Genomic DNA, 15148 nt, shown 5'->3' on the forward strand with positions numbered 1-15148 from the left:
AACCGGATACTTAATAAAACACACCCTTTCAAGTGCCAGATACAACCCGGTGATCGCTCTCTCACAGGGCGACGAGGAGAGGATCGCCGGGTAGGTTTATGCTATACGATGGTACTTGGTGAACTTACCGGCTACTCTCTTCTATATGCTTCAAGATGGAGGCTGCCAGAAGCGTAGTCTTCGCTAGGACTAGCTTCCCCCCTCTTATTCTGGCATTCTAGAGTTCAGTCCATGGATACTACCCATTTCATTGATACCAATGCATATGTAGTGTAGATCCTTGCTTGCGAGTACTTTGGATGAGTACTCACGGTTGCTTTGCTCCCTCTTTCCCCCTTTTCCATTCTTCTCGGATGTCGCAACCAGATGATGGAGTCCAGAAGCCAGAGGATCTCGATGATGTTCCTACGTGGAGTTCGGCTTCGAGGAGTAGTTAGGAGGTCCCAGGCAGGAGGCCTTGCCTTTTCAATCGTTGTTACTTTTGTGCTAGCCTTCTTAAGGCAAACTTATTTAACTTATGCCTGTACTCAAATATTTTTACTTCCGCTGACTCTTGTGTATTCGAGCTTATGTATTCGAGCCCTCGAGGCCCCTATCTTGTAATATAAAGCTTGTATTATTTTTAATTTGTGTCTAAAGTTGTTTTGTGATATCTTCCCGTGAGTCCTTGATCTTGATCGTACATATTTGCTTGTATGATTAGTGTATGTTCAAATCGAGGGCATCACACCTATATAATGATCATTGCCTGGATATCGTCATAATAATTTGAAGTTCTATCAATTGCCCAACAGTAATTTGTTTACCCGTTGTATGCTATTTTCTTGAGAGAATCCACTAGTGAAATCTACGGCCCTGAGTCTCTTCTTCATCATATTTTCTTTTCGATCTATTATTTGCCTCTTATCTTCAGACCTATTAATCCAAAACCCAAAATACCTTGCTGTAATTTATTGTTATTTATTTTACCTCACGTTCCCGCGAGATCTATTTATCCAATCTACTACAAATTTATCTATCTTTTACCCGGGAGGGATTGACAACTCTTCTTACGCGTTGGGTTGCAAGTATTTGTTTTTTGTGTGCATGTACCGTTTACATAGTGTTACGTGGTTCTCCTACTAGTTCGATAATCTTGGTCTCATCACTGAGGGAAATACCTACCATAGCTGTGCTGCATCATCCCTTTCTCTTCGGGAAAAATACTGACGCGGACATGAGCCATCACGTGGCTCCACCGACGACCTGGTGTGGCCCAGTTCCAAGGAATCGTAAGCAAGACCCTCGCGAGGGCCCATGCCTCGCGAGGCGAACGACACCAAGGCCTCCCGAGGAGCGGAGATCTCTATGCAAGCACCTCACCTTGCGAGGCGCGCAATGACGTGAGCCATGACGACCAAGGCTAGGCGGGCGCCAGCGGGCGCAGAAGAGGACAGTTTCCTCTTTGGTGCTAAGAAGGCAAGGACGTACAAGGGTTTCCAAGAAATCCCCCAAAGGTTTCTATTCCAGTGCAACAAGATCAAGACCACGAGCTCGGTAGGCCGGATGTCATTGCCGAGCCCATCATTGCGCCACGACCAGAAGCTTTGTAGGCGAAGACCACCTTTCGTCAGGATAAGATATACTCTTATCCCCTTTCAAACTGATCATTGTGGAATCCCTTCCCGCCTAAGCTATGTGGAAAGAGGACCAATGCCACTGTAAAGATAGGGTAGACTCCATCGTGGAGGGGGATCAAATCCTTTGGCCATCCAACCCTTCGGCAATTGAGCTCTCCCGAGGCAGCTCACCCTTGTACTAGTTCATGCTCATTCTCCTCGTGAGGCAATCCACCATAAAGCAGGAGTAGGATTTTACACCACAAGGTGGCCTGAACCTAGGTAAACTGATGTGTCCACTTCTTCTTCCCGCTCGCTCTAACCCGACGAGGCCAAGCCATGAGGCAGTGAGCTTGGGGCTGTAGCTAGGCTAGATCTTTCATACATGCCCCAGGGTTTGAACCTCGTTTGGGTCCGCGGAGCCCCGATTCCAACAATACTAGCCGTAAAATTCAAGGCAATTATTTTCTTGATTTTCTCCTTATTTATTGGGTGCATGATACCTAATCAGAACGAGATAATCGCACATGCTCCAGCGTTGGTTGTCATTAATTACTAAACTTTTTTTGAAACTCATTAATTACATGTGCACCTTCGACATGATCCAACCGTCTACCTACGCCCTAACGCAAAACATCCTTGACGAAGCTAGGCTGGGCTTCGGCTGTTGCCAAAGGGCTGGCCAGATTCACTTTTGATCCATCTTGAGTTTTGTATTTTCCTATCCTTGCTAGCATAACCATCCTCTATCCCTGGTCGTGCCTAGCCATTGTAACTCTATTCAATCTATCAATGCAATGATATACAATTTATGTATTCACAAAAATTAAGAGAATTAGTATTCACGGAAGTAACTCCATAAATGATGCATGCATCTTTTATTATTTATATGGACTACGACCAAACCCCAAGACCTATGGCGTCTCACCTAAACGTCAGAATTTATGGCATTTGAACTTTGTCACGTCAGCGCCATGTCTGCAAGTGTGAGCCAGTGTGAAACACCGAGGACCATGGCGTCTTCTGTGCGAACCAGACGCCAAGGATGTTGGGGTGATAAAAAAAGTCAGAAACGAAATTCTTTTCAAAATGGGGCCAATTCGTGATTTAGTAGTTCGTCAAAAAATTCAGAGGAAGAATTTCGTCCGCTTTAATCCCCTTTCGCCTTTCCCCGCTCGCGTCTTCTCGAAAGCGCCAGCCCAGCACAGCAGAGACAGCCAACCCGATCCCAGATTTACTACCGAGTAGTAGTACTACTAGTATACAGGAGTATTTCTCAAAAAAAGAGAGGAAAAACTAGTATACCGGAGTAACTCCAAATCAAATCCATCTCCAGCTGCAGCAAAACAAAAACAAAGGGCAGCAGCTGCCGAGCGAGCAAACAACCACCAGCTCACTCGCGCACGCATCCCAGATCAGAGATCCCATCTCCTCATGGCCACCGCCGCCACCGCCTCCGCCCCGGCCTCCGCCTCCACCTCCGCCGCCTGCGACGCCCCCTCTGCTTCCTCCTCCTGCCCCGCCGCCGTCTGCCTCGTCCCCTTCAGGTACGCTCGCTCTCTCACGCTCAACCTCCTCGCTGAAACCCCGCAAGCAGGGGTAACAATGTGCTGCTGCTGCTGCTGCACAGGTGGTGGGCGGGGGTGCGGGAGGAGGCGGCAGAGGAGGGCGGGGTCCGCTACGCAGCCACGCCGGCGGCCTCACCCTCATATTATGGCCTCAGGCTCCTCCACAGCTTCCTGCACCCGGATCTCGTGCTGCGCCTCGACCGCGGGGAGTGCCGCGCCAGCGCAACCTCAGGAGGGAGCCGCAGCTACGCACTCGTCCCGGCGGACGAGCTCTCGCGGGCGCTCGCCAGGTCAGTCGGCGTCACTCCGCATCCTCGTTTACTCCTCGTTTTTGTCTTGTGTAACAACTTGGATGCAATAATGCTCGAGGGTGAGAATCTAGAATGGTGGTGCAATCGCATGAGCTGGCTTGTTGGTAGATTCAGCTCTAGTAGTAATGCGGTGATAATGGTAACACGTGAGTCTCATGTGCTGACTATTTTGAATTCCGATCAAGTGCTTACGCTTTTAACTTAGGGCATTCAGTTAATTGGACTTCCTCTTATTGGTTAATTCGGTCACATAAACAATACTATGGATTTTCAGGGTTGAAGCCTAATTACTCAACCAAAAAATTGGAATTTTCTTTTTTTTGTTTCCTTTCAGTAAATATTCATTTTTCAATAAATTTACAGTAGATAAACCACCTACTGTTTCCCTACAAAGCTGAAGCACCTAATAAACTGATGTATTTAGGTTCAGTTTTCCAGGTTGTTAAGTGGCTGAAATGTAACCCTTTATTTTTTTCTTAAAGCAAAAACATTACTTTTTTGTACATGTACATATAGTTGTGCAGTATGTATATAGAAATTTTCATAAATATATAGTTTTATCTGTGGTTTACACAAAAAAACAAATACATGGATCAAACAAATATGTTACCTTTTGCCGTTTTAGAGGCATAGATTTGTCTGTCTATGTAGACTACAAATTAACATATTATTCAATAGAAGTTAACAGATACGTAGAATACATACACACAAAAGGGCAGCCCGGTGCATGTACCTCCCGCTTGCGCATGGCCCGGGTTCGACCACTTTGGGTCCTTTGTACACAGCCTTTCCCTACATTTCTGCAAGAGGTTGTTTCTGTTAAGCTTCATGCACTAGGCAATGCAACCAAAAGTCCGAACTAACCTTAGGCCCTGATACCATGTTAAGCTTCATGCACTAGCCAACGCAACCATAAGTCCGAATTGATGGAAAGGGCTAGGCAATCCACGTATACACTTCAACACCCCTCTCAAGTGTGATGCGGGAAGTCAACACGTGAATAGACTCAAAAGGTATGGCTCAAGAGGCCTATACGTGGACACAAAGAGGGGCAACAACAATTTTTTGATAAATTGCGAAAGCTTGGCCTTGAAAGACCATAGGCCCTGATACCATGTTAAGCTTCATGCACTAGCCAACACAACCAAAAGTCCGAACTAATGGAAAGGGCTAGGCAATCCACATATAAACTTCAACAGTTTCCAGGACTCGAACCCGTGACCTCATGGTCACAAGGCAACAGCTTTACCGTGCTCCCCTTCACACACACACACATGCACGCCCGCGCGCGCACCCACCCACACGCATAAGCGCACGCGCACACACACACACATCCTTGAAAAGTATCGATTACCATTTTCGTATTTTTGAAAATATAGTAGAGCCCGCGAGCCAAATTGCCGCTCTCTTCGCTATTAACATGCCATGCTTGCTACTCCTGAGGTGCTTGTCTTCCTGGTAGCATGAATGTTCAAACTGAGCTAAACAGACTAAGAGCAACTCTAGCAGATCCCGTATCCTAAAATTTCAAATTCTTCTCCCTGACCCATTTGCCTATTTTTTAGGGAATTCATTGTTGCGCAGCTAGCAGATCCCCTATAAATTATTTCCCTAAAAAAATTTGAACACAATTTTATCACACAAATTCATTTCAAACACATGTTTAAACCACTTTGTTCCATAATTAACAACAACACTATATTCTACCGTACTAGAGTAGTTAATTTACCTAGTACATACTACTTCATCGCCATTAAACTAGCTAGATTCATCAGGACATATAGATAAATTCTACTTCTAGTCTTCTACTCCTCATCGGAGGAGGTGTTCATCACCCCCACACCGGAGGGACCGGCCTCCTCGTCGTTGGCGGCTGGCCAAATGCATGCGCTGTCCAATGACGCGAAGATCGCGTGGTTGTTGGCGACGATCTTCGGATTCGCCATGAGTGCCTCCACGGTTAAGGCATTGGCACGCTCTGCGTCAAGTTGCGCCTCGACATAGCACCAGCGACGCTCCTCCGCCATCTCAGCAAAGCGGGGGTGCTGCTCATCCACCTCCTTGGCTAGCGCTCATCGTTTGGAAGTGGATGCCGTCGCCCCTGGCCGCCGCACCCACCACCTTGAAGCGGCCACCGGCGAATCCGGCAGCCAGGTCTACCGCCACCCGCTTCTCCTCCTCTGAGATCGTGTCTGGAGAGCTCGGAGGCTCACCGGTGGCGATACGTGCTCGGTGACGCTCGTATTAACTCTTCTATTCATGACCTTGCTCTAAGTCTAGAACTTAAGGTTGCTAACTGTGATATGCTGATGAGTTCGGCGCCCCCTCCATGCGTAAGTTTGTTTTGGGTTGCTATTATAAAATCCTTTTCTCCCAAGCATGGATGCAATAAACCTTGTGTAGACACTAGATAGCCATGTATAAATGACGTGCTCTGCATCCTATTTGACCTACATATTTCATTTTTAGTAAGTAGCATAAGTATGAAGTATCATCTGTGTATTGTCCAATGGAGCCCGTTGCTCTATAGGAAATCTTGTCTGACTACATTTTTTTTTCACAAAAAGGTGGTGCAGAATACACATGGGCTCACCGTAAAACCTTCTGGTCTGCAGTTTTCATTCAATCACTGGGAGCAATTCATTTTAAAACCTCTTTATTAATGATAGCCCTCTTTGTCAATTAGGGGCCTTGTTGGCCTCAATATGATCAATAATTTTGATGAGGATCCTTGATGTTTTATGTTTTTTTAGGAACATAGCTATTACTCATCCATGTTTCTGTATCCAGGTTCATGTTTGGGATTTTTCATTATAGATAGATAGGGCAATATGAAGGGAGCCTTGGCCCAGTGGTAAAGCTTCTGCCTTGTGACCATGAGGTCATGGGTTCAAGTCCTGGAAACAGCCTCTTACAGAAATGAAGGGAAAGGCTGTGTACAATAGACCCAAAGTGGTTGGACCCTTCCCCGGACCCTGCGCAAGCAGGAGCTACATGCACTGGGCTGCCCTTTTTTTTATAGATAGGACAATATCTCCTTAACAGCATAACTGGATTGCGAGTCCATCTTTTTGGGACCATTCTGCATCAGGAGAGCATTTTGTACATTGGACTTAACCAATTGATATGGAAGTGTCTAATATTTCACTTTTCACCTGCTCACCCAAAGTTAGGTTAGCTAGCCCCTGCTCATAGATTGATTTTGGCACGTGCCATTTCTATTTGCTCTCAAACCTGGACTCGCCTTCCATTGATGACTCTGTAGTTTATACATGATTAGTGGCTCAGTGCGTAGAATTTCCTCATATATACATGTCTGTAGCTAATGCCTACACACTTCCCATAACTGAGGTGCAATGCTTGCATTTGTGTTCCGTACTGTTGTATTGCTTGTGTCATACTTCTTATTCATGAAGTTATTTATAGTTGGATGCCAAAGATAACTCTCATATTGACCATGCTATTAATTGGCGAAGTATCCAGTGAAAATGGCTTTTCAGTGAAAACCTGAAAATTCCTTCGTTGGCCGTCAGATCTATAATGGACGCCATGGATCAAAGGAGGGATCTCTCGGCATCCACTTAAACGCCATTAACAGATAACCCCTAGGGATTGCCTTACCCAACTCCGACCTAACTCACCCACGTCCATGGGCCGTCGGGAACGCCACGACGGCTCCGAGACTCCCCGCAGCGGCCACAACCGTCAGAGACGAGGTCGTGCGCCGCGTCAGAGCTCCCTTTCCTCGGCGGGTAGGGCTCCTGAGGACGCCGCCGGGCGGTGGGGGGAAGACGAGGATATCCGCGGTGTCCGAACAGGCAGCTTCGCCGACGACGCAGACCGTGTGACAGGGGAGTGAACTGCGAAGGTGACACGCACGCCGGTCGCACCAACCGTGGGGATGAAGTAGAGCGGCGCTGTGCTACCAGGGCCACCAAGCTGCTGCGTCGGGTGACGGTAGGTGTGACCTGCAGTAGCCGCGTCCATTACAGTGGCGTCTGGATGCGTCGACCTCGAGCGGCAACACGGCGGACGCGGGCTGCCCCCATGCTACGTAGTTCTCTGAAGAATTGTACCTCACTTTCCAATTTCTCTACGAAACATTCAGCGCAGCCTCTGTTCTCTGAAGAATTGTAGTACATGAAATGTTGAAGCTTGTGCACTGATATTTGCTAATCTGTTAGTGCTGGACCTGTGCAACTCCCCTGTAGTTTTTGAAGATGTTCGTTCGGTGGTGATGAACAAATTGAAAAACCTGAAGCATCTTGTTGTACACACTGATTGTTTGGTGGTGATGATCATCAAATATGCACTGTACAGTACATGTACCATTGCATGAGCATCTCATAGTCTAATTTGCTAGGACACCTAGCGCTGATGGGGATATGTTTTGTCTGCAGAAATCGCTGTACGCTTGAGCAGCAATCTATTTTTCTATGTAATGCGCCATTAACCTTAGAGTACGAGCTGGTGAACGCTGCCTAGTGATTGATCTATGTCTTCTCTTGCATATATAGCTCTTGTCCGTTGGATGTGGTGGTCGTAAACTCTGGACAGCTTACCTCTAAATGGCTAGGAAGAGCCCGTGGCATGTCAGGGGACATAGGTTAGCACGAATAAGGATTGGCGTATAGTAATCTGAAGGTTGAGACGCAACCGGAGGAAGGCGAGCGGCAGCCGACAGAGGCCCTGTCACGGCCGACGGAGCGAAGGGCATGGCTTGAGTCGCCACCGACGAAGGGTCCGTTGCTACCGGTAGAGGGAACGACATGGCTCGAGTCGCCACCGGAGGAGGGCCCGACGCTGCTGACGGAGGGCTGGTTGCTACCGGCGGAGGGCAAGGACTAATGGCCGCCGGAACAAAATTCTCCATTGCGGCGTAGATTGGAACGTGAACCGATCCCAGGGATACTCAAGAAAGATTTTTACTACTTGATGATGGATAAGTTAGGGGGTTATCTGCTAATTGTGTTTAAGTGGATGCTGAGGGATCCCACCTTTGATCCGTAGCGTCCATTATAGATCTGATGGCCCATGTAAGAATTTTCAGATTTTCACTGGAAATCCGTTTTCACTTGATACTTCGGCCTATTAGTTTGACATAATCGTGTCATTTTGTTTGTCTGGGTCGTATCTACCTAGGGTTCAACTTGTTACTTGACTAACTTCATCTTGTCATGCCCTTAGCCCCGAATTTCATCTCGGAGTGTGGCTTGATTACCTAAAATCATGGGGACTATTTTGCAAAAGAGTCACGACGGTGAACCCGGAGACTCAACCCGTGCTTTATTATTAGGGAGAGATAATCGTGTCATTTTGTTTGTCTGGGTCGTATCTACCTAGGGTTCAACTTGTTACTTGACTAACTTCATCTTGTCATGCCCTTAGCCCCGAATTTCATCTCTCTTTTCACTTTTCTTCAGGCAGAACTCCAGTTTGGCATTGCATAATAAACATTCGTTTGCTGAAGACAGTGCTGGTGCTTATCCTTTGGTGCTTAGAATTTCTGTGCGTGAAACAAGCATTTTGACTGTTAAAATCAGCAAAAAGGTAATACTATTTGAAAAGCAATATACGACTGACCGAATTTCCTAATTTGACGATGATTCATTCTGTTTCAGGATAATCCAGTTGATAACTATAAGCGGGCAAACAAGATGTTTAACATTGATTCTCAACCAGTATGTTGCTGCTTGTTGCATTTCCAAGTTTTGGAAATACACTTCCGTTAGTGCGGTTTACTTAATGTTTCTGTATCCAGGTTCATGTTTGGGATTTTTCAGGGCAGACAAACCTAATATTGATGAATGAATGGAATAGATCACATCAAGACTATTGCCATTCAGAGCAAGAGGTAGTATTGGTTGGCCATGCATCCCCCCCCAACCACACACACACAATTCTGTTGATACAATTGTTTTTACATGATAACATTTTAACATTGAATTATTATTCAATAACCTCTGTTTCATAAGCCTGTCATAAGGTGTCCACTAGATCTACCTTATCACTTTCTTATCTTTTTACATGTGCAGAATCTTCTAGAAGTTCAAGTCTATGCAATGTCTGATTCCTTAACATTCAAGATTGGTGGGAGTAGCATGATTGTTGATATGTCCTGTGGGAACATTGGAAGAGTTAGCTCTATGGGGTTAATCGGACTAGAAAATCTTGGAAATACTTGCTTCATGAATAGTTCAATCCAATGTTTGGCTCATACAACAAAACTTGTTGATTATTTCCTCGGAGATTATGACAGCGATATAAATCGGACAAATCCACTTGGACTGAATGTATGCAGAGTTTGTCTTGAGCTTTTATTTATTTTATCCAATCAGCTAAATATTTACTGACGCTTCCATTTCCTAGGGGGAACTTGCCTTGGCATTTGGAGAATTGTTGAGAAGTTTATGGACGAATGATCGAAACACAGTTGCACCACATAACTTTAAAGCAAAGATTGCCTGCTTTGCTCCTCAGTTCAGTGGCTTTAATCAGCATGATTCACAGGAGCTTCTGGCTTTCTTATTGGATGGCCTGCATGAAGATCTTAATCAGGTAAAATGCAAACCATATGAAGAAGCTAAGGATGCAAGTGGCCGTCCGGACGAAGAAGTAGCTGATGAATATTGGAGGAACCATTTAGCCCGAAATGATTCTGTAATAGTTGATACCTGCCATGTAAGTTTAAACTCCTATTCTCTGAAGTTTCACTTTCTCAAACAATTCTAAAAAGAAAGTCTTTGCTCCAACCCTTCAAGATATCTATACCGTTTCATAAACAACAAAACAACGTATAGTAGATAGTGTTGAAAGCAAGGTTGAAAAAGATTGCATAATTCAGCCGCTTAGGCACACCAGGGAGTGGTTTTAGTTTTAGTGGGCCTTCTTGTGCCAGATATACCACATGAAGTAGAGGCAGAACACATGCTGCACTTCCTTCCATACCCTGAGTCCGCGAGCTGCACTTGCCGTTACCACCACCACGAAGCACTAGAGTTCCGTCACCCTTTTACCTCAGCACCTCACCCTCCACCATTCACCCTTCCCCCTCACTCAACCTGCTGCAGAGGAGCACTAGGAAGGTTTTGGCGGTCAAATATTTTTTACATGGCTGCCGGGCCAGATCCTAGGTTGGTGCTTAGGTGGCCAGTGAACACTCGCCTGGCACCTAGTGCCTATTTGAATGTTTGGTTGAAGTGCCCATATTCGTTTTCAAAAGAAATACCAACAAGGTTTGACTTGAAGACACTCTAGTCGATTCTTATGAATTTAACAGAAGGACATAACATGAGTTGCTCTATTATCTTTCTATTTTCCTTTTGAGAAAGTTAAATAACCATTTCTTGTGTATAATTTGTTAGGACATTGCAAGCTCAACTATTTTGCACAGAAGAACTCAATTTCTGTTGTTAATTTTCTTCTGATTTTCTGTTTGCAGGGACAATATAAGTCTACATTAACTTGCCCTACCTGTAATAAAACATCTGTCACTTTTGACCCATTTATGTACTTATCTTTGCCTGTACCTTCCATGGCAAAGAGGACAATGACTGTGACAGTTTTCAGCACTGATGGTAGCAGAGAGCCATTCTCATATGATGTCAGTGTGCCAAAATTTGGCACTCTTAGTGACCTTGTTCAGGCACTGAGTGCTGCTTGCTCACTTGGAGGCGATGAGTCCCTGCTGATAACCGAGGTATCTTTTCTTTCTCCTTCGTTACCTGTACAATGCTATAAACCTTCTGGTCTAGTTGAGCAATACAAGTGTTATAGGTCTTCCACTTACTGGAAGTGACTATACAGGTATATAATAACTGCATTATCCGATACTTGGAGGAGCCTTCTGATTCAGTGTCATTGCTGAGGGATGGAGATAAATTGGCAGCGTACCGGCTACCAAAACAATATGAAAAATCTCCACTTGTGGTTTTTACACACAAACACTTTGCTGAGTAAGCACTGTCAGTTACATTTCTTCTTTGTTTAGACTTTTTTTTGGCGAGAATCTTTGTTTAGTTTATGTGTGATAATTTAGCTAATAATGTGGTTTTCGTGGTCTTTATTGTTCTTACACTTTTTCTTGGCACCATTGAATTCAGGCATACTGGTGTTGATAATTTTGTAGCTCCACAAATGAAGGAATTTGAGGCTCCACTTTTGGCATCACTTCCTGAGGCAGTCAATGGATTGACTCTTCAGGAAATCTATCTGAAATTGTTGAACCCGTTCCGATTTTCCAAGATCATTAGTTCTGATTGTGGAAGGGGCAACAGTGACTGTGCTGTCTACTCGATGGATGCAGCTGGTGACTGTGCTGTTAATTTAATGGATATAACACCTTCCAGTTCAGACGGTAATGTTCATAGTGCTCAACTGGAGGATGGCCCTGAAAGAAACCAGTGCAATGATAATTCTTGTGAAGTGATGGAAGGACCTAGTGAGACATATTGTGGGGAAGCAGATGTTTCTGACAAGGAGGCACAGACGGAGCAGTTTGGATTTTATTTAACAAATGAACGGGATGATGTTGAGCGCACAAAAATAGAAATGAATGATCTTGATTTACTTGAGGCAAAACCAAACCGGCTACATGTAAGTGTCAATTGGCAACATAGTGCGTCAAAACAATATGATGTCTCAATGCTTAACAATCTACCCGAGATACACAAGCTTGAGGTTATTCCAAAAGGAACCGAAGATTCTGTTGCACTACATGGTTGTCTAGAAGCCTTTCTAAAAGAGGAGCCATTGGGGCCAGAGGACATGTGGTGAGTGTCCCTGAGGAACAAGTGTATTGCTTTTTGCTACTGTTTACATAATGCTGCATTTTGGCATTCCTCTTCTCATTTGTTTTTAAATAGGAGTATTATTTATAAACTTATTTCTCAAGTGTTAAATTTGCAAATAAAACCACCAATGCAAATCTCACGTCGACAATTCTGAATTTTAGGTGTCGTGTTGGGTTCATAACCGAGACTTGCTCTGTTGTGTGTTTTGCTTTTCAGGTACTGCCCTTGCTGCAAAAAGCATCAGCAAGCGATGAAGAAATTAGATCTCTGGAGGCTACCTGAAGTTCTGGTCATCCATCTGAAAAGATTTTCACATACCCAGTTCACAAGAAATAAGCTCGAGACATTTGTAGATTTTCCCATTAGTGATTTGGACCTGTCATCATATATTGCCACCGAGAATGAACAACTATACAACCATTATCGCTTGTATGCCATTAGCAACCACTATGGAAATATGGGAGGTGGACATTACACAGCAAGCATCTACGTGAGTTCCTGTGCTAGCATATGATATTTTCAACTCCTAAACAATAAAACTTGTTAATGAAGTGTCTTACTGATATTGTTTGATCTTTGTGTAGCAAGAAGGCAAGGGATGGCACAAATTTGATGATGAATGTGTAACACCTATAAGCGAGGACAATATAAAAACAGCTGCCGCGTATGTTCTGTTCTACAGACGAGAGTGACAGACATGGCTTCTGTACAAAAGCATTGTTCACTGGAGCTCTGGCGTGTCTGGATTTTGCCTATATCATTTGGACAACATTTTGGCACTTGAATCTCTCAAGCCACTAACCCATACAACAGCGTGTACAGATTCAATTGCCAACAGGAGAACAAAAGGACCTGGCTAATGCGTTATTCTTTTTTTCCAACCAACACACAGTATTCTTTTCCGTACATGGATTGGGCCCATAGTGTAAAAATGCTTCATTTGAGCAGCAATGTTCTTTTGCCAAGAGTGCGAAGTGATGTAACAGCTCTGTAAATTAACTCCTGTGACGTGTTGTAGAGCTGCCACGAGATTGACGCTACAGCCACTCGCTCCCTGTGTTGGTCCATCCATGACCATGAGCCACCGGCATGATGAAAAATGCAAAACATATTTTCATGATACCCTGGACTCTGACCTGTCCCCAAAACTCAACTGTTTGACAGGTAACACGAGATGAATGCTGAGATGAGTGCTGCCGTTGGCCTTTGTGTTTTGACAAATATTCCAACCCCGATTAAGACGTCTTATCTGCAATGACACGTCATGGGGTCAGACAAGGTAGGATGCACGCCAGGCCTGTATGTGTAAGGTGTCTTCAGAAACTTGTGAATGACATGTCATGGGGTACAGTGAAATCTTGGTGTACAAGTTCATACCCGCCCTTTATGTTTCTGTCACGTTTTTGCTGCTGATGGCGATAATATCCACTCACTAGAATAATCAAGTTGGGTTGTCACTTTGCAGTCTTATTTTTGTGGACTGGACCATCCATGCTCTAACCTAAAGTTCGATCAGAATAGAAGGCGTAATGTCCTCCACAATTTTTTTTTTGCGGGATTCACAAAAATAAAATAAAAAAATAATAGAAGGGGTAATTGCAGAAAACCATCACATTTATATGGTTTCAGATTACCACTGTAACAATGTTTTTTTTAGAATTTTCTCAATTGTGATAGTAAACTGAAACCCTAGCTCCAAATATGGTGATATTTTTTAATTTACTCCAATAGAAAGATTTCCTAAGGGTTTAGGAGAAATATCTGAATCTTTGAAACAAAGGACCACCTGCATGAGTGAATTGACATAAAGAACCACTTCTGAATTCAAATGCGGTCCTTTTTGCCATTTCACATGCGCAGGTGGTCCTTCATGCCAAAAGTTTGAAATATCTCAGTTCTATTCAAACTCCGGTTGGGCTTCGAGCAGGCTGTGAGCTTGAGTAGTTCATGGAGTAGAATTTTTGCGGTGATTACGAGATTTAACTCAAAGTTTCTCACAAACTCTCCTGCGTGTTTGGGTTGGTCATCAACCGTTGATGAGACTTAAGGTACAGGGTGCGTAAAGAAAGGCAAGAGAGCCGCTAAGACCACAAGAATGAATGGCTCTGATGGATGATGGGTCTGATTGATTGATTGGATTGGGGATACCTCCTCATTCAGGTGAAGCAACGGGCCTGGCGTGTCCTCTCCTCCTGATGGGCGACCAAGCATGCATTTGCTACGCGTAAAGTGTTCTTGTCCAGGGCCCGGGCCCTCCCACCGCGTACGACGTACGTGCTCGCCAGGTAAACGTACAGACAGTATTCAAGTCCACCAGGGTTAACTTTGTACTGGGGGTCGCTTAAAGAAAGAAAAGAAAGAAAGGCGATCTCGCCTCCTGTCGCCAGGGCGCCTTCCTCCGCCGCTGTTCTCTGGCGGTTCCCCTCCGCTGACGACCTCGGTCGTCGGATCCACGTGTGTGGATTGTTTTAGGCATTGGTTTCTTAGGATTTTGGATTGTTTATCGTCATGGCTTCGGCGGTGCCGATGAAGGTGTCGACTAATAAATCTTTAAATTCTTCCTCAATGAAGCGATCCGCTTGTGGGGTGAATTTAAAATTTTGGAAACCAGACTGTTTAAGCAAAGATGGTGCAGTGGTGGCATCCTCATGGTGGACCTGTGTCTTTAGGCTTCGTTGTTGCGACGACGTTTGCTCCAGCGCCTGCGTGGAGCTTGGGAGGTAGTTCAGAAGCGGATGCAGATTGTGGTCTGTATCGACAGCATCTGGCAGATGGTGGATCTGAGTTCGTGGTTCGTGGCAGGCAGATATGGTTTCCTCCTCCAACGTCTTAGTTGGGCGGGGTGCCATCTGGAGTTCGATGGCGTGTCTGGGGTGTTG

General features: G+C 44.9%; 1 protein-coding gene across 1 annotated transcript; it reads left to right on the top strand.

Annotated features, from left to right (window-relative positions):
- The first annotated feature begins 2879 nt into the window (after positions 1-2879).
- Positions 2880-13389, top strand: LOC125531655 (ubiquitin carboxyl-terminal hydrolase 8). Its single transcript, XM_087543905.1, has 12 exons — positions 2880-3145; positions 3229-3456; positions 8901-9027; positions 9099-9158; positions 9239-9331; positions 9513-9770; positions 9847-10158; positions 10919-11176; positions 11284-11432; positions 11580-12248; positions 12486-12759; positions 12854-13389. Exons 1-12 carry the CDS (start codon positions 3033-3035, stop codon positions 12959-12961), a joined length of 2649 nt encoding a protein of 882 aa, XP_087400031.1. The 5' UTR covers positions 2880-3032; the 3' UTR covers positions 12962-13389.
- Positions 13390-15148: the final 1759 nt, after the last annotated feature.

This window comes from Triticum urartu, chromosome 2A, assembly GCF_056163025.1.
Source record: "Triticum urartu cultivar PI428250 chromosome 2A, HENAU_Tu73, whole genome shotgun sequence".
Lineage (NCBI taxonomy): Eukaryota > Viridiplantae > Streptophyta > Magnoliopsida > Poales > Poaceae > Triticum > Triticum urartu.